This window comes from Grampus griseus, assembly GCF_964374135.1.
Source record: "Grampus griseus genome assembly, chromosome: 16".
Taxonomy (NCBI): domain Eukaryota; kingdom Metazoa; phylum Chordata; class Mammalia; order Artiodactyla; family Delphinidae; genus Grampus; species Grampus griseus.
In genome coordinates, this window is record NC_139010.1 from 53,467,401 (window position 1) to 53,492,738 (window position 25,338).

General features: G+C 43.1%; 1 protein-coding gene across 1 annotated transcript in view; it reads left to right on the forward strand.

The window, feature by feature from the left end:
• Positions 1–25,338, forward strand: part of PDE6C (phosphodiesterase 6C) — a gene marked incomplete at its 5' end in the record, with an annotated part of 58,978 nt that overhangs the window by 5,445 nt on the left and 28,195 nt on the right. Inside the window, 10 exons of the mRNA XM_082674054.1 lie at positions 1,166–1,318; positions 1,423–1,512; positions 2,542–2,682; positions 5,913–5,987; positions 6,981–7,045; positions 7,149–7,215; positions 13,582–13,629; positions 18,192–18,341; positions 18,935–19,078; positions 20,286–20,354. Coding sequence (XP_082530180.1) covers positions 1,166–1,318; positions 1,423–1,512; positions 2,542–2,682; positions 5,913–5,987; positions 6,981–7,045; positions 7,149–7,215; positions 13,582–13,629; positions 18,192–18,341; positions 18,935–19,078; positions 20,286–20,354 — 1,002 coding nt within the window. The remainder of the gene's footprint in view (positions 1–1,165; positions 1,319–1,422; positions 1,513–2,541; positions 2,683–5,912; positions 5,988–6,980; positions 7,046–7,148; positions 7,216–13,581; positions 13,630–18,191; positions 18,342–18,934; positions 19,079–20,285; positions 20,355–25,338) is intronic.

Genomic DNA, 25,338 nt, shown 5'->3' on the forward strand with positions numbered 1-25,338 from the left:
AAGATAACTGCTGTCCTTGACCTTCCTCCGAGCCCTTCCATTTGTGTGCCTCTCCAAACTCATCACCCTGCCCTTTCCGTGGTTCTTGTATTAGAGTCAGCTCTCGCTTCTACTACTTGAAGTTTGTATCTGGGATGATACACTTCATTTTCCCCAAGGAAAGAAATAAAAAATATGAATGAGAGACATTGACTTGGTAGAACTTTGAGAAACTGATAAGTATCTGGTGCTGGCAAGAGGGTGGTCCTCTCATAAATGACCAGGAGAGGTAAGAATTTCAACCATCTGTAAAAGCCCTTAACGTTAAGTAAAAACTGCATATACCTGTTGATCCAGCAAAAGGAATTTCCACTTCGGGGAGTCCATCACATAAAAATAAAAGCAAGAGTGATTAGTGCAGTATTGTTTGCAGTGGGGAAAACTATCAACGGACTGAATCAGGAGAGGCTGGCTGAGCAGATCCGGGGCCCCCGCACTGTGGAGCGGTCTACGAGAATCCAGAAGATGGGTTCACATCGTACACATCGGAAGTTCGTAAGGTAGTGTTAAGTGACGAAAGGATTGTATAAAATTAGAAAAGGAAATTTTATTTAAAAAAAGAAAAGTAAACCCTTTGTCTGAGCAGAGAGAAAGGCATAGAAGGAGATGTACTAAGCAGGAACATGGATTTCCTCAAGGAGGAGGAGTTTGGGGGATTAATAATTTTTTCTTTGTGTTATGATGGGTTGAGTGGTTTCAAGTGCACATTTTACTGCTGTGATTAAAAAGAAGAGCTCTGCGGAATCCCAGCTGTGCTCTCCTTCTGACACACACTTTCTGCCTGTTGTAATCCTGCATCTTCCCCCTGCCTCCCTCTTAGAACCTCACTTTCCATTTGGCCACAACATCACCTCTTTTCTCCTGGCCCAACCTCAGCCTAACCGGGATAGACCATAGTTCAGGCGGGAAATGCTCATTCGGAAACGGGCAGTTTCATTCTGTGCTTCATTCATTCTCTCTAATTGAGGGTGAGAGGTGGGTGGGGACTGTTTGCTCGGGACCACTGTGCAGCGGCCCTGGTTATCTGTTGGTAGGACTTGGACTAGAGAGGACGATCTGTTGCCATTCCTACGTCTACACTCATGGTCCTATGCTGCTTTGGCAAATGTGTGAATGTATCTTGCAGAACAGCCATTTTTCTGACTTCATGGACAGACAAACCGGGTATGTCACCAGGAACCTGCTGGCAACCCCCATCGTGACGGGCAAGGAGGTTCTTGCTGTGGTTATGGCAGTTAACAAAGTAGATGCATCTGAATTTTCCAAACGGGATGAAGAGGTAACGCTAACCCTGGGCATCCCATAGGAGGCGCAGGAAATTTATTTGTTGTATAACTGAAAGAAAGATGTCACACCTAATTTGTTTTTCTCTGCCATCTGTAGGTCTTTTCCAAATACCTCAGCTTTGTTTCTGTCATCCTAAAGCTTCATCATACCAACTACTTGTACAGTATTGAATCCCGAAGAAGTCAGGTAAAGAGAAGGTGACATTAACCACTCCATGCTGACCTGTCTGACAAAGCAACCCAGAGGCAACAAGCCCAGACCCTTCCTATCCACACCACATGGATAAGATCCCCAAACGTCTATCCTCAGTGTTCTCTTATGTCCCTTCCCCCACCCCATCTTCCTGTCCCTCTATCTGTAGGTACAGCTGGCTTGCTTTCTTCGGTCCGTATCCTGGGTGGCTGTGGTTTCTTCCTCTATGAGATAGCAGTGGTAATTGTAGTACTTACCCCACATGGTTGTTGTGACTATTAAATGGTCATTGAATGAATTAGTTCACATAAAGCTTTTAGCAGAACTATGTATTCCTGGTATTGGGTTGGCCAAAAAATTCGTTTGGGTTTTTCTGTAAAATCTTACGGAAAAACCCGAACGAACTTTTTGGCCAACCCAATACATAGTAAAGGTATTAATTTGAGAAGCACATCACTCCTCTGTTGCCTCCTTGAGCCAGAGGGATAAAGAACAACATTGGTAGCCAGGATACCTGAGTTGGACCACTCTGTGGACCTCTGTTTCTTCATGAGTACAATGGTGGGAGGGTGGTTAGGATGGAGGACTTCCAAGGTCTCGTCCTGGGCTCACTGTCCGGGTAAGGAGACCTTTGACTAGCTTAGGATGCATGGAAGGAGGCATGTGGCCTTCTCCCCATAGGGACCGGCAGGAGCCAGTGGGCCACCAATACTGGACCCTCTGCCCAGGAACTGTCTCTGCATTTATTGTTAGATCACTTGCCCTTTGAGCCAAAACATTTGGACATGGGGACCAATCATGGCTTCTCCCCTTTCATAAACCCACATCCTTGCAAAAGGTCTACTCATCATCCCACTCAGAAAATCTGAGTCATCTGTTGGACTTGTACATGTGCCAAAATGGAATTGCGTTGTTTGCAATGCAATTCATTTTATCTGATGCACCTCCTGCTTTCTTCTGACTGATGCTCCTCTTCGTACTGTATTTTGTTCTGATTGTTTTCTGTTTAATACTCACTTTCAGATCCTCATGTGGTCAGCCAACAAAGTATTTGAAGAGCTCACAGATGTTGAGCGACAGTTTCACAAAGCTCTCTACACTGTTAGAACATACCTGAACTGTGAACGATACTCCATTGGACTGCTGGACATGACCAAGGAGAAGGTCACTGTTCCCTACATTTGGTCTCACCTAACATCACCTATAAAATGCACATCACATGAAATACAATCCATTAAAGAAAATGGATACGCTATGTAAACTACTAGTCACGGTAGATCGTAAGAACCAGTGCCAAGAAAGTATAGTATAGAGGTAAACATGTACGTTTTTGGAGCAAAAAAGATCTAAGCTTGGCTTTTCCACTTCCTGACTATATGTCTTCAACAAGTCTTTTTTTTTTTTAATTAATAGACTTTATTCTTTTAGGGTAATGTTAGATTTACAGAAAAAATGAGCAGCAAGATCAGAGAGTTCCCATACGTGACCTCTTCCTTCCCTACCCCCGCCCTTTCCCCTGTTATTAACATCTTGCGTTGATGCGGTACTTGTTACAGTTGTTGAATCAATATTGATGTGTCATTATTAACTAATGTCCACAGTTTACATTCAGCTGTCTGTGTTATACTGTTCTATGCATTTTGACAAATACATAGTGTCATATATCTGCCATTACAGTATCATACAGCATAGTTTTCCCCCCTAAAAACCCTCTGTGCTCCGCCTATTGGGCCCTTCCTCTCCCCACCCCAGCCCCCTGGCAACTACTGATGTTTGTACTCCCTCTGTAGTTTTGCCTTCTCTGTAACGCCATATAGTTGGAATCATACAGCATGTAGGTTTTTCAGATTAAATTATCTCCCTTAGCAACATGCATTTGTGTTTCCTCCATGTCTTTTCATGGCTTAATAGCTCATTTCTTTTTAATGCTGAATAATATTCCCTTGTCTGGATACACCATAGTTTGCTTAATCATTCAGCTACTGCAAGACATCTTGGTTGCTTCCAAATTTTGGCAATTATGGGTAAAGCTGCTGTTAATGTGTGTAGATTCTTGTGTGGACGTAAGTTTTTAACTCCTTTGGGTAAATACCAAGAAGGGCTATTGCTGGATCACATGATAAGACTATGTTTAGCTTTGTAAGAAACAGCCAGAGTGTCTTCCAAAGTGACTGTACCATTTTGCATGCCCACTGGCAATAATTGAGAGTTCCTGTTGCTCCACATCCTCGCCAGCATTTGGTTTTGTCAGTGTTCCAGATTTTGGCCATTCTGATAGGTGTGTAGCGGTATCTCATTGTTTTAATTTGCATTTCCTGACGACATGTGATGTGGGCATCTTTTCAAATGCTTATTTCCCATCTGTATGTCTTCTTTGGGGAGATGACTGTTCAGATCTTTTGCTCACTTTTTAATTGGGTTATTTTCTTATCATTCATTTTTAAGTGTTTTAAATACAAATCCTGTATTGGATATGTGTTTTGCAAATATTCTCTCCCAGAGTATTATATTTTCTTTCTCTTAACAGTATCTTGTGCAGAGCAGAAGCTTTTAATTTTAATGAAGTCTAATTTTTCCATTTTTTGGTGTTGTATCTAAAAAAATCCCACCAAACCCAAGTTCACCTAGATTTTCTCCTATGTCATCTTCTAGAAGTTTTATAATTTTGCATTTTACATTTAGGTCTATGATCCATTGTGAGTTGTTTTTCATGAAAGTCATAAGATCTATATCTAGATTCTTTTTTTTTTTTTTTTTTTGCATGTGGATGTCCAATTGTTCCAGTACAATTGTTGAAAAGACTATTCTTTCTCCATTGCCTTTGCTGCTTTGCCAAAGATCAATTGATAATATTTGTGTGGGTCTATTTCTGGGCTCTCTATTCTGTTCCATTGATTTCTTTGTCTATTCTTCCACCGGTGTCACACTCTCTTGATTATGGTAGCTATATAGTAAGGCTCAAAGTTGGGTAGTGTCAGTTCTTTGATTTTGTGCTTCTTTTCAGCAACTTCTTTTAACCTCCTTGATTCTTGGTTTATGCATCTGTAAAATGAGGACTTCTCTCATCAGCTGTGAGGGTTTGAGATTATTTGGAAATTGTATATTCATATCTATCTATCTATAGCTAAATGTCTAAATCTATATCTATATAGTGTCCAGCACATATTAGGGCATAAAAATAAAGTGTATTTTTATTACCAGTTTGAGGATTTATATTCTGAAAAGTTAAAATTATTTTAAAGTAGAAATTTAAAAATATTTAATATTACTCACACAATATAATGCTCATTTCTCATCTTGCTTCATTAATTCTGTTGGAGCTCTCCTAGTTCAACATAACTAATGAATACCATATCATCTATATTTATTACTCTCCATGTGATTGGAAATGATCTTTTCACAATAATTGTTCTAAGTGGATAAACATGGGACCAAGTGTCAGGAGGGCTGAGTTCTGATCCTGGCTCTGGGAGTTTCTAGCTGACTGTATTAGTTAGGATGCTTTTGGCTGCAAGTAACATCAGACCCAACTAAAAGCATCTTTAGTAATATGACAGTTATTATCTCATTTAACAAGAAGTCCCAAAATAGGGCAGTTCTATGGCTGATTAATTCAGAGCTCAATACAGGCATCAGAGTCCCAGGTGCTTTTCATTTTTTCCTGGTAAAGTCTCTGCTCCCTTCAGCATTGTTGGTGAGGTCTCTTCTTGTGGTGGTAAGGTGGCTATTGCAGCTCAAGACCTGGTTCACAGACATGACAAAATTGGGAGACATTTCCTACAAATATCATCCTCATCGCCCTTCGTCTAAAGAAAACCTTTCATCAGAAGGCCCTTGGAAGACTTCTCCTTCACTGTCCATATCCAGGCCACATACCTGCCCTCAAACTAATTCCAGCCACCTTACATAGACCACTCGTGAGCTGTGCAGGGCCCATCTTCCCTGAACAAATCACCACCTGATAACTAAATAAAATTAGGTTTTGTTAGCAAGGAAGAGGGGGAATTGAATGTTGGGTAAGACAAGCAACACTGTTGTCCATTCTGCATGACTTTGGACAAGCCTCTTAACCTATCTGGATTTAGTTTAATTGTCTATAAAAGAGCTGCTATCTATTAAGTACTTTTAGCTCTGTGTCAGGGTAGGTGCTCTGTATTATTCATTTAATCCACACAATGACCCTATAGTATAAATTTTATTATTGTCCCCATTTTACAGATTAAAAAGGTTGACTTGTTCACAGTCACAAGTTCATGAGTGGTATTGCTGAAAAAGAGCTTTAAAATTCCAGGATTATCAGTTAACATAAAACATGCAAACCAATGACCTTCATATAAGATATGGTAGGTCACGGAACAGTTTGCTTAAAAATGTTTAAATATAATTGCCTCCAGGAATTCTACGATGAGTGGCCTGTCAAGCTTGGAGAAGTCGAGCCTTATAAGGGTCCAAAGACACCAGATGGCAGAGTGAGTGCAGACGTCTTTGTTGATGATATCTGTACCAGGCGCTAGAACTAGAGGAGGCCATGCGTAAAGGAAAGAGCGCTGGCTCGAGAAGGACTAGAAGGTTCTAGTCCTGTGACTTCCTGGGGGGCCTTGGAGTAGTAGAAAGAGCACCGGACAAGGAGGTTGCGGTTCAAGTCCCAGCTCTGCCCCAAACCAGCTGGGTGGCTCTCGCCTTCACTCATTGTTTAACTTCTCAGTTTCGTTTTCTGTGAAGCCAGGGCTTGGTGGATCAGTGCTTCTCCATAGGGAGGGATGCATCAGAGCCTCCTGCACAGTTTTTTAAACACACTGAGCCCAGGACCTTCTTCTGACACCCTGGACTGGGATCTCCAGGGAAGGGTTGGGTTAGATTTACTTTCCCCCTTGACTGCAAGCTTCGTAGGAAGCTTGTTCCACCACGGTATCCCCAGCACACAGGAAAGGGAAGGCATGGGATGGAATGTTCAGGTTCTTCATCTGCCCAAAGAAGTAGAAAGACCAGTTTTCAAGTTGCTTCCAGCTTTGACAATGTATCCACCGAATCCTGCTTCCGAGGCACCCTGTTCAGAAAAGCAAGTGCTGGAAGCTTGACCACTGGCCCCTGTACAGCTGGGAAGGGAAAACATTGACTGTGGTTGAGAAATTCCATGACTCGTTCCACTGGAGTGATTAGTCGGTTATTTCTGGACAATAGAAAGAAATTAAAACCCAAGATTCCCCTAGAAGCTGTTAGGCTGAATTCAACTTTCTAATATTAGTTCAATAGGCTTATTCATATAGATAAGTGGCCAGTGATATTTCCAGTCTTATTACAGGCTTATAATTAGGACATGAGTAGTTTGGTAATTTATGTTACGCAGAGAAATGTGGTTGGGAAATAAGGTGTTATTTAAATTTTAAAATATAAGTTCATTAAGGAAAAGTGTTTTCTTTGAGAAGTAAGATTTTTCTCATATTCTCTTTCTTTCCTCTTAGGAAGTCACGTTTTATAAAATCATCGATTACATTTTACACGGAAAAGAAGAGATCAGAGTCATTCCGTGAGTATTGCCATGAGGCAGCGGCAGGAGTTGCCATTTTATTTTTGTATCCAGTGCATTTCTCTGTATAGCAATGATTTTCTTTCTTCTAATCTTCTTCAAGGACACCTCCTGCGGACCACTGGACTCTCATTAGTGGGTTGCCAACATATGTTGCTGAAAATGGATTTGTAAGTTATTGAACAAATTCAAATCTTACATAACATTGGATGAAACTTTTATTAGCCAAGAGATGGGAACAATTATGAAAGTAAGAATGCACCAGGTAAGGGTGAGGTTTGGCACAGGACATAGGAGAGAGGAATCTTGGCGGTCAAATGTAAGTGAACTAGAAACTCCTAAACTCTACAAGAAAATATTTAGTTAACATGAGAAAGATTAATCCATCCCCCAACCTCTTATTCTGCGGCCACACAAATTTCAGACATCCTTTGGCAGTTCATGACTATGGTTCATTCTGGGTTTAATTTGATCTTAAGTATAGTTCCCTTGGTCAAGACTTTTGAAACAAGGAAAATTACTGACAAAAAGGAAAATATATATAAAGAAAGAACTTTGCCACTGATAGCAATGCAAAATGTAGTGAGTTGATAGATGAAGTGAAGATTTTTGCCCTGGTCTCTCAGGGGAGGGTGGGATGGGGGGACAGTAGGCCAGGTCTGGCTGAGAAAGGTCAGGGGTGGGAAGACAACAAACAACAGGTCTCTGGTAGGTCCCATAGGCCTCAGGGCCAGAGGACCAGGTCTCTGTAGCTTTCCCACTCGGCCTTGACCATACTTTCCTTCCTTCTCATGGCTGATTTCTCTCCCTAGTTGGGCTGTTCCACCATCTGTGTCATTTTTTTTTTCGCATCAAGATTCCTCCCCGCAAGAATGTTCGGTGCTTTTAATGTTTCTTTATGTTGGCATTTTTCCTTCTTCCCTCTTCAAACCCAAGTTTCTAAAAAAAAATTTTAAGCATTTATTTGCATAGTTGTTTCTTCTTTAGTGTTGGCATTGTGTTTTGCTAGTGTTCATGCATCTTCATTATTTAGTATATGGGCATGTGAATTACAGTGACTAAAAGAGTCACCCAAGGGTCATAGGGGAAGTGAAACAAAATCTAGGTTGTCTAGTGTTTTTTCTTTTACTGTCATAAATCTGCCTCTGCTTAGTGTGAACATTTCTGGGTTCAGACTGGTGACAGAGTAAGGAAAGTTCTATTGTGACTGCAAGATAATCTTTCTGTGTGGGGATGGTTTACCCTGGGTTTCAAGGAGGATGCCCAAACTCTGGGCTTAGTTGGTTTACAGGACCAGGTGGCCTTACCAGGTGACATGATCTCTTAGTGTAGAGACATGCCAAAGGGGAAGAAAAGAAGAAGAAGGGAGAAGCAATCTTATGTCTGTTAGGAGTAAACAGTAATATATACTAACAAGTGTCATGTTTTCAAAATTGCCCCAAAATAATTGAAAATTTTTGAAAAAAAATTTTTTTTTTTTTGGCCACACCACGTGGCTTGTGGGATCTTAGTTCCCCAACCAGGGATCAAACCCTGGTCCTTGGCAGTGAAAGCGTGGAGTCCTAACCACTGGACCACCAGGGAATTCCCGCCCCCCCTTTTTTTTATAATTGAAATATTTTTAAATGTCCTTCCTGACCTGGTGGTAATGACCAAAATATTCCAATTCATTCCTAACTGAATCCACAGGTACCACAATTTTTCAGCCTCACCAAAATAGCCAAATAGCTTGACCACTGGCCCCTGTCCTTGGTTTCCCAGCATCCCATCTACCAGGCTCTATTTAGGGTTTTTATCAAGTTTGATACCCCAAAGCTGCTGTAGCCAGTATAAAGAAATTTATGCCCCACTTAAAAAATTTTTTTTTTATTGGAGTATAGTTGCTTTGCAATGTTGTGTTAGTTTCTGCTGTACTACAGCAAAGTGAATCTGTTATACATATACATATATCCACTCCTTTTTAGATTCTTTTCCCATATAGGTCATTACAGAGTACTGAGCAGAGTTCCCTGTGCTATACAGTAGGTCCTTATTAGTTATCTATTTTATATATAGTAGAGTGTATGTGTCAACCCCAATCTCCCAATTTATCCCTCCCCCGTAACCATGTTTGTTTTCTACATCTGTGACTCTATTTCTGTTTCGTAAATAAGTTCATTTGTACCATTTTTTTAAATTCCATATATGCTGTTTTCTGGATAATAAAAATGATGTGCAATTTTTAAAAATATATTTATTCATTTATTTATTTTTGGCTGCATTGGGTCTTCATTGCTGCGCGCAGGCTTTTCTCTAGTTGTGGCGAGTGGGGGCTACTCTTCGTTGCGGTGCGCGGGCTTCTCATTGCGGTGGCTTCTCTTGTTGCGGAGCACAGGCTCTAGGCGCACGGGCTTCAGTAGTTGTGGCACATGGGCTCAGTAGTTGTGGCACACGGGCTTACTTGCTCTGCGGCATGTGGGATCTTCCCGGACCAGGGCTCAAACCCGTGTCCCCTACACTGGCAGGCGGATTCTTAACCAGTGCGCCACCAGGGAAGTCCATGATGTGCAATTTAAATCATAATTAATTGTATATATATGATGCTCCTCTAGACTGCTTGAAACTTTTCCTTTTAGCTTCTTCAAACTTTTCCTTTGATAATTTTCCCGCAAACCCTTTCTAGTAGAGTGAAGGCAGGCTTTCAGGTGAGCAGTCTCAGAGGTCCTTCAGCTGTACCTTGCTGGACTTGGGGAACACATGCCCACAGAGTTCTCATCAAACCAGTAAATCCCAGCTCCGACTGGGAAGCGGCAGACTTCAGTTGAGTGACTTTTTAGAGTTGAAAACATGAGATATTAAAAATGAAAATTAGTTTGTAGAATTACATTTATAGAATTGGAGGCATTAAATACAGGATCAAACCAGGCTGGAATCAAGATGACCTATAAACCTAGAGAGAGACAGAGAAGACAGAGAGACAGAAACAGAGACAGAGAGAGATGGGGAGGGTAGAGAGGATTTTTTTTTTAAATAAATGTATTTATTTATTTTTGGCTGCGTTGGGTCTTCGTTGCTGCGTGAGGGTTTCTCTAGTTGTGATGAGCATGGGCTGCTCTTAATTGCAGTGTCCGGGCTTCTCATTGCGGTGGCTTCTCTTGTTGTGGAGCGTGAGCTCTAGGTGTGTGGGCTTCAGTAGTTGTGGCACTGAGGCTCAATAGTTGTGGCTTGCGGGCTCCAGAGCGCAGGCTCAGTAGCTGTGGCACACGGGCTTAGTTGCTGCACGGCATGTGGGATCTTCCCGGACCAGGGATCAAACCTGTGTCCCCTGCATTGGCAGGAGGATTCTTATCCACTGTGCCACCAGGGATTTTTGAATATTGAGTGAAATACTTGGCCTTGAGGACCTTGACCCATCTATAGATGTTCTCGAAAGGCTGGAAAAGCCTGGACCAAAACAGATACTGTTGATGGAAAGATCAGAAAAGAGAACTAAACTGCTTTTTGTCTCTTTTACACACACCTGAAGGATGCTCAGCCCATCAGTTCATGTTATTTATTCAAATTAGGTTATAAAAATGAATGGATAGCACAGATGGGTCCTTAAATTCTTAGACTGTATATACTAACAAAGACTTTGAAAGACGGTCCCATTTGCTTTGTAAGAGTAGTACAAAAACAGTAGACCTGGCTCAAGCACTCTCAGAAAGCACTTCCCTTGGGCCAGAGGGGCCGGCACAGTTAGCGCACTAGATAGAGAGGCCTGCTCTTACCTACTCACCAGACTGGTAGATTTTTGGGAGTTTGGTAAGCAGGTTGTTAAACTGTTGACAACTTGAAATCCTCCATGGTGGCAGTATTTACAATATGGAATTGGTTAATGATACAAATCAGGGCTTTCCCCACCCCCTAGCAGGAGAGGTGATTCTACCAGCAACCTCACTGGAGATCCCGGTTCTCGTTTCATCCCATGAATTTAAACAAAATCACTTATCCTCTTTGGGCTTCTATTTCCTCATCTTTGAAAAGAAAAGCTTAAACAATTATTAAAGTGCCTTCTAACTTTAAAATGCTATGATTTAAAGTATCTAATTTATCGGGGAGCTCTTCTCAATACTCTATAATGACCTGTATGGGAGGGGAATGTAAAGAAGAGTGGATATATGGGTATGTGTGGCCAATTCACTTTGCTGTACAGTAGAAACTAACACAACATTATAGATGAACTATACTGCAATAAAAATTTAAAATAAAAAGAAAAGATGCCTGGCTAATACAGTGGCATATAAAATCATCAATTCTAGAACTTGGAATTTGAGATCATTCTGATCTTAACCCAGTGTCTTTCCAAACTGAATATTGGCTGAGACTGGGCCATACTAATGAATAACACTTTCTCCTTATCTGGAAGTGAGTTGCAAGAACCAGTGCAGTTGTGCTGCTCCATCCACATGTATGCTTATCCCACAGATCCTGCACAATACTTTTCTTTCCAACACATGGAGAATGTTGTAGTATAATAGAAGAAATAAACAGAGCATTCTCAAGTGACCAGTTTATTCATTTTAGGAGAGAGTACATATAATGAAGTGCATTTTTGCTCAGAAATGCAAAGGGTCCTCTCTGCTATTGTCAAACTTGTTTTTATAAACTCCTATTTTATATTTTATTTTGGTATATCAATCTTGAGTACTTTATTGTCAGGTCTTCATTGGTAAACCCCTTCCCTGTGACAGTACAGTGTGTGCTCAGTTTTGGAGCATGGAAAATGCATGTATTTGTTTTGTACCTGTAGTCTGGATATATAATTGACATCTTTGTGCTTTGGTGTTTCAAAAATTTTAAGGCTGTAATGAGGAGTCACATTTACAGTCATCAATATATTCTCTACAATGAATGTGCTCCCTTAATTAAATCATGATGCTGGAAAAACAAAAACAAACAAACAAAAATAAAGTATCTAATGTAATTTTGGTGGAAAGAAAGATATTGTCTTTTATTAAGACATTAATATAAATGTTTCAGACATTACATGAAATTTCTAAAAATCTTATATGTTCTGGTATAATGTTATAAGTCATAATTCTAGTTATTGCTTTACATATCTCAGAAATAACTAAATTTCCTTGTCAATTGCATTATTATGAACTTTCATCAAATCTTTAACCGTGGTCATTTTTAAGTCTTTTGTCATTTACAGACAGTTCTGGGTTTACTCTGATGCTTTTGCAAATATATTCCTATAAAAGGGTTTCATCTTCAAGGAATTCATGGAAAAGACTCTGACAAGTACAGGTTTCTGGTAACTGACTATACTGCTGAACTGAATGAATAAGCATTTTCAGAACTCTAATGGAAAACTGATGAATTCATAAAAGTGCTAACAAAAGATCAAGATGAAAAAAAATTAATTACACGGGACTGAGTGAACTGATGAGGATGATTATAATTTTTGTGACTTGCCATTTGAATAAAAAAAAAAATCTCCCCCCAAAAAATTAAATCCACTGCTTGTTACTTAAAAAAAAAAAAAGACCCATTTGTTGATTTGACCTGATGTAAAGATAATCCGAAATGACCCAAAAATGGAATGATTTCTTGTCCTTATGGATGTGAGCAATAGTCTCTGAGTTTAGTACTTAAAGTGATGTCTCGTAATGAATATTTACTTTGGCGTACCTAAAACGCTGTCTGGCTTTTCCCTCCTGCCCCTTAGCCACTTTCTTCCAACCCGGATCCCACATCAGAAAAAAAAAAAAAAAGAAGGAAAACAGAGCCTTCCCAGCATTGCTGCCACACCTGCCCAGGCAGAAAGGCCCTTTTGCTTAGACTCCTCCTCTCCTTGATCTGAACAACTAGTTGCTTTGAATTTGGAAGAAGAATCCTTAGAGGCTGAGAGAGTAGGAAGGAGCAGAGATGGGGCTAAATGTCATCCAGTGACTTAATTAGTAGAAGAGAAGCTAACTTTGTTACCCACCCAGGTCCTTGGACTCTTTAATCAATAGCAATTGGTAAGAGGCCAGAGGAGAAATTCAGGCGAGGCTTTATTGGCACTCGCCGCAGCTTGAGGGAGCAAAAACAAGACACAGGTGCCCTTGTTTGCTTCCTGGGAGGGGCGAGGGTGGGGGCGGATTGGTGGGTCGGGCCGGAGGGGCGGTTTAAGTAGTCTGCCCACCCCCTTGGCCGTGCTGTGTGCAGGGATAACAGCAGTCCCCTGCTTTGCTCCTGGCACCTCAGGAGTGGCAGTTGGTTTGTGGCCTTTTTGTGTCTTATCGTTCATGATTTGCCCCAGCTGGGCATGCATGCAGTTGTTTTTAGTCCCTTATAGTTTCTTTGTATTCTGTTGCTCCAGGAGACGTTTGCTCAGATGCAAGCACTCCAGTAAAGGGGGCCCAGGTCCCAGCTCACCTCGACTCCAGCGTGTTGTTAGCACATGTGGCCTCACTGAGGTCTAGGGTGAATAATTTGCGAGCTGCGGAGACCCAGGGAGGAAAGCCTTGCTGCCCGCGTCCTTTCTCGTTCTGCTTTGTGGCTTAATGGCTCCTCTTGCTGTGTAACAGGTCTGCAACATGCTGAACGCCCCAGCGGATGGGTACTTCACATTTCAGGTAACTGCCCTCTGCCAGGCCTCTCCTGTCAGTGCGGGGAGGGGGGCGGCACCGACCCTCTCCATCCCCAGAGCCTGCCTTATGCTCGGGGGTGACCAGGAGGCACACGCAAGGCTTATGTCCCACTCACCCTGGCTGGGCTGGTGGCCACCAAGTAGCACGTTCTTCAGGGAAAGGAGAAGAGGGGGGAGGAGAGAAGGGTGTTTGTCACCCCAGCATTTGGCGGGGGGGGCTGCCACTTCTCCCACCCAGTGCCTAAACCAGCCCTGGCACGTCACAGGTGCTCAGTAAATGGTCTCCGCCTGAATGATTAGCTGGATACATCCTACCACCTGGGTTCAGCCCTTTGGAGGTTTCTCGGGCCCGTCCCGGAGGCTTATTGCCGCTGTTATCAGGAAAAGGAACTTCTTGTTGGGTTCTTGGGAGCCCCTCCTGCTGTCAGACTCTTGGTTTTATCTTTCCTCCTCCAACATCCAGAGATGCCCCTCCCCACCTGTCCCCTCTTCCACCCCCTCCCCACCTGACCATTGGCCCGGCAACCTCTCCTTTTCCTCCTTCTGGCCCTTGCCGTTCTGTGTCCTGTTTTAGCAGACATCCAGTTGGAGCCCAGCCCCAGTCGGGAGTGGAGATGGCCTTCCCAGTGGGGGCCACTAGCGTCCGTCTTCCGGTCTCACCCCGACACGCCCACAGAGCCCCATCTCTGCCCACGTGGCACAGCCGAAGCCGGCCTGGGGTGGGTGGGGTGAGGGGCGCACCCTCAGCAGCAGGGGCCCCCAGGCCTGGGAAACCTGTGCTCACTCGCCCAGTTACGGGGCAGGTTTCCTCCTGCTCTCCGCACTCCTCTCTGCTCACCACCGTGGAAGCGTGCAGACACCACATGGCGTTTGCTCTAGCTCCTTCCTCCTTGCCTCCGAAGGCCTAATTGTGACCACACTGTGCCCAGCACTGACCCCTCTGTTTATGGCAACTGGGTGCCAGGAAGGAGTGCACAGGCAGGAAGAAGGGACAAGGACTCTCTAAGGTGTCTGAACCTTAAGCAGTCATAGTCTGAACAGGGAGGGCAGGGAGCTGGCCCAGAAGAATCGGGCCGCGCTCAGAGGTTTGGGGGCCTGTGCTTTCTGTGTGTGTGGGGTCCTCGTGTGGCCCCCGTGGGAGCAGCCACACAAGGGCTCTGACGGCGCAGAGGAGGCTGGGCACCCACCTGGGGTAAACCTCCAGCCTATAGGAATTGGCAGGCTCCCTAGGAAACATCAGTGTAGTGCCCATGAAAACATGCTTCTCAGGTCTCTGACTGTAGGAAGGATGACCATCAAATGGCTGCTGGGCTGGGAAACCCACTGTCCACACGGAGGCTGCAGTTCCTGTGGGCCGGGATACTAACACAGGCCAGTTCCTGGGAGATGCCAGACTCCTCTGACCAGCACTGTTGGTCCTAGGAATCCCCTTCAGCCCTGCAAACTCTTTCAGAACTGCACTGTGGTCTAAGACACTCCCACCCAGCTCTCCATCCTTCCTTCTGTCCTTAGCCCTGGGGTCAGGACTGCATCTTTTTTTAAAAAATAAATTTATTTATTTTTGGCGGCATTGGGTCTTCGTTGCTGCATGTGGGCTTTCTTTAGTTGCGGTGCGCGGGCTTCTCATTGCAGTGGCTTCTCTTGTTGCAGAGCACAGGCTCTAGGCGTGCGGGCTTCAGTAGTTGTGGCTCATGGGCTCTAGAGCGCAGGTTTCAGTAGTTGTGGCATGCGGGCTCAGTAGTTGTGGCTCACAGGCTCTAGAGCACAGGCTCAGTAGTTGTGGCGCACAGGCTTAGTTGCTCCACGGCATGTGGGGTCTTCCTGGACCGGGGCTTGCACCCGTGTCCCCTGCATCGGCAGGTGGATTCTTAACCACTGTGCCACCAGGGAAGCCCAGGACTGCATCTTGATGGGCTCTCAGCCTCCCTCTCTGTTTTCCCTCATAGGCATTGCCCCTGTGGATCATTCCAAAAGGCAGACTCAGGATAGGGTGCCCATCCTCCGCAAACCTCCACCCTGCTGGGCCTTCCCATTCTGTCCACCTGCTCGCACCCACCTCCATTCTCACTAGTCCCTCTTGCACCTGAGAAGTTTAATGAAAAAACCAATGATTCAAAGTGAACTGTGGTCAGAACAAACCTGCAAAGGCAATGATTCTCAAACTGCGTTTCTTGGGGGCAGGGTGTACATATTAGCTTCCTGTTGCTGCTGTAACAATTACCACTTAGTGGCTTAAAGCAACACAGCTGAGTTATCTTACGGTTCTGGAGTCAGAAGTCTAAAATGCGTCACACTGGGCTAAATTCAAGGTGCTGGCAGGACTGTGTTCCTTTCTAAAGGATCTCGGGGAGAACCTGCCTCCTTGTCTTTTCCAGCTTCTGGAGCTGCCTTGTCTCATGGCTCCCTTCCATCTTCAAAGCCAGCAGTCACATCGCCCTGACTTGGCTTCTGCTGTCATATCTCCTTCTCTGATTTTTGATCCTGACTCTCTTTTCTACTTTTAAGGATCCTTGTAATTACATTGGGTCCACCTGGAAAATCCAGGATAATTTCCCTATTTTAAGATCAGCTGACTAACAACCTGAATTGCATCTGCTGGTTTAATGCGCCTTCCCCATTTAAAGTAACCTGTTCACAGATTCCAGGGATTAGGAAGTAGACGTCTTCAGGGTGTTCCTTGAGGTGGAGTAAGGGGCTCTTCATTTAACGTGAATTAAAGTGATCCCAATTCACAGAAGAAAAAGTACATAGAATTTTCTGTCTTAAGTTTTTGTCCTATTTCTCTTAAGTTCCTTCTATCACTTTTCTGTGAACAAGCTCTAACTTAATAGCAAGAGACATGAACATGAACAGGTACCAACTGAATATGTACTGAAAAAACAGAGGCAGTCAGTAAAGCTTATTTTGGAAGCTTTTTAAAAATAAATACACAGGTGCTTACCTTGCACACAGGTAATATTTTCTGTTATTGATGTTGTCTCTCATCCTTGTGAGGATATAAGTATATAAATATTTCATAGTATTTTCCAAAAATGAAGACTTTGAGAACCACCGTGCACTGCTTTTTCTTTCCCCCAAAGCTTTGACCATTAGGAAGCATGAATTGAGGTTTGGTTTCTCTGCTTTTCATTCTAAGTATAAAGGCAAGCTCTTCAACTAATAAGCAGTTGTTTATTGAGCATCCCTTATATGCCCAGCACTGTCCTGTCACTTAGGTAGAATTGAACAGTTTATGAAACAGCTCTTTGGTAAGATTAGAAAACAGCCTCAGAGACAACAATCAACAGTTCCAAAGCATTTGGAAATTATGTAAATGCTAAATTGTACAGTCAAGTCTAGAAGTGCTGATGGAATTCTGAAAAAGAAAAGTTCCATATGGGTGAAAAAAAGTTAGAGAAGGCTTCAAGGGAGAGGTGAGACTTAACCAGAGCCTCTGAGGATGACTAAATAAGCCGAGGACAGGCAGAAGAAGGAATAGCCTGGCCTGATGGATGCTTGGCTACCTTTGCCTTGTTGCATGCTGTCCAGGTGCCACACCATGGTTCTCAGGCTTCGGAGGACTTTAGAATTACCTGGGGAGCCTATTTAAGATGCATGCCCAGAGATTATGAAACAAGCTAAAAAGAAAAAAATCTGTTGCCTTTGATCTTTGGGCAACACTTTGAGAAACACTGCTGAACTTCTGTGTCAGCATTCCCTACTAGACTGTTATCTTGAGCTTAGGGACTGTGATTTAGTCACCTTTGCACCCCCAGCAACTAGCCCATCATGGGGCTTGACAGATGTTTACTAAGTGGAATCACACCACAGAACAAAAAGCGATCTTGATGGATCCGTCAGGAAAGCAGAAACCACACTAGGTATTTCAACAGAGATAATTTAATATAAGAATTTAGCTAAACAGGTTTTGGAGGACAGAAGAAATGAACAGGGGACACTGAGGTAACACAGGTAAATGCTTCCCATCCCTAGGGCTGGAGCGGGAGAGGTCAAAGAGAAGAGGGTAGGGTTGTCACAGTACAGACACTTGGTTCTAGGACACTTAAATGTACTACAGCACTTTTATGGCTGTATAGTTCTAGCCGTGTTCTGATACAACATGGGAATTGTGCATCTAACACCCCGCAATTATTCTTTCTTTAAACTGAAAATAACCTAAGTGGGGAATAGTGAGGGCTCTAGTGGCTATAAAGGGGTAGGGCAAGGGAGCCCCGTGATGATGGATTAGTTCTCTATCTTGGTTCTAGGGGAGGTTGCACATATCTACCTATGTGATGAGTTGGCATAGAAACACTCCTGCCTACCCCCGCACGTGCACAAATACATATAAATCTGGTGAAATCTGAATAAGCTCCATGGGTCGTACCAATATGTATTCCCTGGTTTTGTTAGTGTACCATAGTGACACAAGATGTTATCACGGGGAAGACTGGCTAAAGGGTACATGGGACTTCTCTGTCCACTTCTTCTGCAACCTCCTGTGTACCTATAGTTATTTCAAAAAAAAAAAAGTTAAAAAAATAACCTTAGTGTCTTTATTGTTTGTAGAAAGGACCTGTAGATGAGACTGGTTGGGTCATTAAAAACGTCTTGTCCCTGCCTATTGTCAACAAGAAGGAAGACATCGTGGGTGTAGCTACATTTTACAACAGAAAGGATGGAAAGCCTTTTGATGAGTATGATGAACACATCACTGAGGTAAGTGCAATTATAAACTAATGGAGGTAGATGAAATGCACGAAATAATAGAAGATGCATAATTATTTGTTATTCTGGAATGATGTTTCTGAAGGGCAATTAAGACGTGAGTCACACATGGTTGCAGTCCGTATATTGTTATTGTGTCATTTCTGTTTCCTGACTTCCGTAAACTGTACCGTTTTCTACCAAAGTGTGAACTTTTGGCTTCATCAAAATTCTTTTCAGTACTAGGGAATTGGGGAAAGGTCTCTCCTTTCTCCCTACTCCCCTTCTATCACCTCTCACCCTTGCTGCCACCTCCAGCCCTCTCTGATTTTCAGGTCATGCTTTATCTACTGGATTTTTGTAATTCCTCTCCTCTAATAAAGTATTCACGGTGCATGGAGCACTTTGAAAAGCAAGGGCTTAGCCAGTTTTATTGTCTGGCTCTGATTATTGTACTTTTTCTTTTTTTTTTCTTAGATTAAAACAAGGAACTGGGTTGTTGATGGTGGAAGGGAGATTGATTGATAGGAAAGCATGCAAACTGTTGCCTCCGAATCATTTTTTCTTTAGGTTTAGAGAATCGAATCACATTCTATCTATTTCAGACTCTCACACAATTTCTTGGATGGTCTCTTTTAAATACTGACACCTATGAGAAAATGAATAAACTAGTAAACAGAAAGGACATAGCCCAGGAAATGCTCATGAACCACACCAAAGCTACTCCTGATGAAATCAAGTCCATTTTGGTAAGTGAGGAATTCGTCCTGTGACATTAGATGCTATCTAACCACGGCCTCTGGAATTCGCCTAATTACCCGGAGGTCTGACAAATGAGAATAGGTTTAGTCCCGGGCTAAGGAGGGGAGAAACAAAGAAGGAGGGGTTGGGGGGAACTTGAGTGGTCCACAGTACACAGAGCCTTACTGACTTTCCAGGCTGCTTGGTTGGAATAGCACTTTGTTAAAAATAGCTCTGTAGGAGCTGGAGTAGCGAGGTCTAGATTCAAGAGTGTTAGCAAGGAAAAAAATTTTTCTAGGGAGCGAAATGTCAGCTGTTGCCGTATAATGCTGTATAACAACCATAACCTCTCAGTGGTGTATGACAATAAGCATTTATTTCTCACTTATGAGTTTGTGGGTTGACCAGATTTCAACTAATCTTGGTTGGGCTGGGCTCCAAGCTGTGTGTCTGGTTTGCTTTCTGCGTCTATCATCCTTGATCAGCAGCTACCTGATAGATGTTCTTCTCATGGTGATGACAAGTACAAGAGAGCAAGCCCAGCTGTGCAAGCTCGTTTCAATTCTTTCCTCACATCAAATTCACTAAAATTTTCAAGGTACAAACATGACCAAGATCAGCATCATGGATGATTGGAGAGCAAGTAGATATTCGCTAACAGTGTTCTAATCACCACCAGATGAAGGGAAAATATAACACACCCACTGTCTCTATTCCTTTATTTCAAAAGCTTTCAGAGTGTGTGTGGATGTAGTTTTCCTGGGGTGTTTTTGTTTGTTGGCTTGGTTGGTTGGTTGGTTTTGGTTTTGCTGGGTGGTTTGAGACTTAAAAGAAATTTGATTTGAGAGTTTGAGATGTTGAAGATGAAAATGTCTGGGGAGAATAAAGGGAACTTGCTATAAACTAAATAAAAACAGATGTAAGCCATTCATTTTTCTCGCCTACATGCAAACAACCGACGTCTCCCTCACCCTCTCCCTCTCTCTCTCTTTTTTTGAGACAGCTACTGTTACATTTTGGGGAGAAAAGAGAGATTAATTAATTTTTAGAGAAAATTCTAAATAATCAAGTGCTATAGATCTTCTTTGTATCCAGAATGCATCTTTCATGGAACTCATTACAACATAGTTTATTCTAACTGATTTTAAGAGTAAAGGAATCAGATAGAAATCAACTTTATAGCAATTTCACACCTCCTTTGCTTTTACATTTTAGAAATTTAAAGAGAAGTTAAATATAGATGTAATTGAAGACTGTGAAGAAAACCAACTTGTCACAATTTTGGTAAGTGTTTTACTTCTATCCTTAATGCCTTTTAAATAAAATATAGTAGGACACTTGTTCTCATTTTTCAAGTTAGTGTTGAGTTTCCTCTTCTCTGGCACCTTTCAAAGCTAAAAAGGAAAGAGATTTCTTCTACAGAGTGATCTTCTGGGTCCTTGCTTTTCTTTCTGTTTGTCCCCTACAGTACAATCCACAAAGGTAATTTAGAATCATAGTTAAACTAGATTACTGCATAAGGGAATGCAGGCACAGACTCTAGGGGTAGCATGGCCTGGTTTATTTTAATAGCTCTGGATTACAGCATGGCCACCCTGGAAGACATGGCAGAATTACAGTAGAATGTAGATAGACCCTTGGAGGCACCATTGTCATCTGCCATTGCTAGCTTCTCTTCTGGATCCTGGAGGAATGCAGTTCTATTGTTGCCATTGGGTCACCCCTATTATATCTAGTTGAAATAACTTCTCTTCTAGTCATTAAGCTTGTATTTTGTTGTGTCTACTGTTTAAACCCACCCAAACACATGTTCTACAATCAACTGTTAAACCCATCCAGTAAGTTTCTAATTTCAGAGATTATCTTTTTCAGTTCTAGAATGTATATTTAATTCTTTTTTTTAAAGATTGCAACTCTGTGCTAAAACTTTCCATCATTTAGGGCTTCCCTGGTGGTGCAGTGGTTGAGAGTCTGCCTGCCAATGCAGGGGACATGGGTTCGTGCCCCGGCCCGGGAAGATCCCACATGCCGCGGAGCGGCTGGGCCCGTGAGCCATGGCCACTGAGCCTGTGCGTCCGGAGCCTGTGCTCCGCAGCGGGAGAGGCCACAACAGTGAGAGGCCCGCGTACCGCAAAAAAAAAAACCAAAACAAAACAAAAAAAACCTTTCCATCATTTAATCTACTTTATCTATCTTCTTAAATTTATTCACATAGTGATTTTGAATTCTCCATCTAGATACCTGAATCACCTATGTGTCTGGTTCTACTGTCTATTTTTACTCTTGGGTTTTAGTCATTTGATCATTTTAAAGCATACTTCATAGTTTTTAAATTGAAAACCAGACACTGTGGGTTAGGATTTGTAGGGGCTCTGGGTGATATTATCTTTCTGTTCAAAGGGTTAGAATTTCTTCTGGCAGGTGAAGGAGTTGGTTTTAGATTTTGTTAGGGGTGGTCTATTTCAGTTTTGCTCTTGCTACTAGGGTAGAGCCCTTATTTCTAGAGCGTGGCCCTTCTGGGATCCCAATTAAGAACCTGGGATTACCAAGGCCCCTAGACCTTGAATTTCAGAGGCTTGAATACAATCTGCTCGAAATTGAAATAATATCACACTTATTTCCCTCCCTAACTACCTCATCCTGTTTTCCACTGCCCCTTTCCAATCCATGACATATGTTCTTCTTTCTGAACTAAGATTACTGAATATCTCACCTTCCACATTCCCATTTTTATCTGTCCTCCCATCCTGGCCCTTGGCTGTACCACCACAGAGCCAGTGGCCTGTGACCCCTTTTTGAGGGATCTGCTCCCACTTTTATGTCTTCATGTCACTTGAGGCTCTTCCTCCTCCTGTCACTCTCTTTGGCTTTACCTCTGAGCACTTTCCTCTCACACTTGGCCCAGAAGATGACTCCTTCTCCTCATTTACCCCCAACAAAACTTATCTTCTTGTAAAAAAAAGCTTTAATTGACATCCATGACATGTTGGAAATTTTCTAGTTCTCCATTTAGAGGAGGAAGGGTCTTATGATGGAGGAGCAATAAAATGGGCAAAGAACCAGTAGCTTTACAATAAAACGGCCTATTTTGAATGTAAAATGTGCTTTAAGCTCATCCCAAATCATTGCCGCATAAAACTTAACTCAAGAAACAACCATATTTCAGAGGCGTTCTCCAAAACTATTGGCATAATTTCCAAGCTACATAAATATTTATGCATCTCCACTTAACCATGATTTTCTGCAGGGATGCATTTTAACTCTCAGTTCAGGGAAGGTGTGGTCCTCTTTTATAGGTATAACAGCAGGTACACGTTGCTGGGCTGGGAAGCACTGAGGTAGCAGTGCAGTGACTTGGGCAAAGGAAGTAGGGAAAGTCGTTGTCCCATCTTCCCCTCTGCTTCCCAGGACATTTCAGTTCACTCGCGGATGCCCTGCAGCTCACATTTACCAGACCATGGGAGATGAGGACAGGGCGTCCCAGAGAAGTACCTCATTCAGTCCTCCTTCATTCCATTTTGTTTTTCATTCATTCAGTAATTACTGAAATGTCCTATGATACAAGGAACCGTTAAGCCTCGAGGGCAAAAGATAGTGTGGTCTGGTTTTCACCTGGTTCAAGAAGCCGCCTGTTTATTAGGGAGACAAAAAATACAAGCAGTGACACTGCCTTGAATGAATGGGTTCACAGGGTGTGAGCACCAAGGGCCCTGGGGAGGATAAGGGCCTGATTCTACTCACAGAAGATGATAAACTGCGAGATGAGGCCATGGCATGGAGGCCTGCAGGGAAAGCAGGAATCGGCTGGGCAGAGATTGACAATGGGGGCTTGGAGATGGCTGGAGATGGGAGGGGGAAGCAGGACAGTGCAGACCAGGGCGTGGGGACACAGGAGACCGAAGACAGCTGGGTATGGCTGGAGCCCCAGTGAGCGGAAGAGGGGAGCAGCCCGTGAGGCCTGGCAGGGCGGTGGGACGAGACCATGGCAGCCTGGCACACTGGAACCTGCGAAGGGACCTGATCAGATACCCAGGAGCTTCTTCCCGGAGCAGAGGGAGTCAGCCAGCTGGGATGCAGCAGGTGGCTGGCGCCATGTTATGGCATGTGGGGTGGCAGCAGCCTCCCCACTCTCATTCCACCTCAGCTGTGGGTTCCTTCAGGGAGGGGAAGACCAGCCTTTGGGGCCTGAGTTCCTACTTATCAGATGAATCAAAAGCCTTTATTTCTATCAGTCTCTCTGTATCACTGCTGCATGACTGCTGGTTTTCAAAACCTGTGATTGCCATATTGTAGTATTGTTTTATCGGTTCACCTGTAACTGTAAATGGGGACTGGGAGTCCTAATTCTGAGAACTTCTTACTTTGTTTCCTGCTGAAATGCGCGTTTACGCTTTAGTGTGACTGACCTGATAACGCGTTAAAAAGCATTTTCACGTTTGATCTTTACATAATACTCTGGGGACAGCAGGACTGAGGCGACCTCCAGCAGGGAGGTTCTGGGCATTGGGCACCCCCCACCGTACCCCGTAATTCTTAGTCTGATTTTTTAAAAGATGTGCTTATTTTTTGTCTCTCCCCACGAGAATGTGTGTTTCAGGGGCAGTGACAATGCCTGCTTTCTTCATTGCTTTATCCATAATGCCTACAACACAGATAGGAACCAGTAAATGTTTGTTGAATGAATAAAAATGAATGCAGAAAAAGAGCCCCTTTGGGCAAGGAATCTGGGAGGGTCTGGAGAGAGAGAAAGTGATGAGAAGGCTTTGGCAGAGGACGCAGGAGATCCTGTGAGAAAGGAGTTTTGTGAAGTGTTACTAGGGGCCATGGGTTGAATCCCCCTCTCACTTTCTTTGACACACATGCAAATGAAATTGGCACTGCCTTTTCATTAGAACAACAAAGACAAAAATGTTACTCTTGTCACTCCCATTTCACAGATGAGAACATTGACATATTGGGTAGCATCTTATGGAAAAACCCAAACGAACCTTTTGGCCAACCCAATAGCTAATACCAACCCAGAACTGAATGCTAGTCTCCTGGCTCCAAGCCATAGCTTTGTAGGAGAGAGATCTCTGCCTAAAGCGACAGTCTGAGAGTGGCCTTGAGGAGAAGGGGGCACAGGAGGACCAGGAAGTTCCCTGAAGAGAAGGGCAAGGGTTTGAGGGGCCAGCCCAGACTCGGGGGTTAGGGGAACAGAAACCATAATTGTACTTAAAAGAGCCATATACCATTTGGTGTTGACTTTTGTACAAATAGAGCATGAATCATTCTCTGGGAAACCTTGAACTTACTGAGGGACGTGATCTTAGCACAGTATTAAGGATTTATAATGGGCTCAGTAAATACCCACTGAACTGAATTGCTCCTGCATCTGCTGGACCCACACAGCCCTCGCCTGCTTCTCTCCTCCCGTGGGACTGTCTCTGACCTGCCTTCTACCAGATCAGCTGAATACACAGCCCTCCAGAGTCTCTCCTCCTTCAGTTCGCTCAGCCTGCCTGCAATTTCTCCCAGCCCTGGCACTGACTCTGTGCTCTGGGAATGTTCTAAGCTCTCAGCTTTCACTGGTTTGTATTTTATAACCATTTTAGTAAGTTAAATTCCTTAAGGCCAAAATGCATATTTTTATCTCCCAAGCCATGTCAATATTCATGGGGCTAATTCACTGTTTTTTCACCTAGTCCTAAATCCTGACAGGGGGGTGGGTTAAATTAGATGTCTGCAAGTGTACCAGTACACTGCGGGGCATTCATTCATTCATTCACTCAACAAACATTTACCAAGCACCTCCATGGGAAAGGCCCTACAGGTTCTGAGATACCACAGCAAATAAAACAGACCAGATCCCATCCTTATGGAGCCCACAGACGAGTAGGAAAGCATCACTGAATAGGTAAAGATAATACGATAGAATCGAATTAAGCCATCATTTACTGTTTACTGAATATTTCTGGAATGGAAAAAAGTTGAGTATTGAAAATGGGTTAGGCTGCTGCAAGTAAACATTTTATCTTGCATCAAAGAAAGAAAATAGCCACTGGGGCCTGATTTAGAATTGAATGCCATCACTTAGAAAGCTTCTCAGTATAGCTGGGCCTTAGTTTCACCATCTGGAAACTGAGGATCATTGTGTAGGTTTGTTAGGATAATAAGGCATAACCCAGTATTGGGCAAGTAGAGACTCAGTGAATTGCATGTGGCATCCTTTTATTGTAATTTTGTTTTATGTCCAATGTCGGGTATATCAGACTAAAAGGAAATAAAT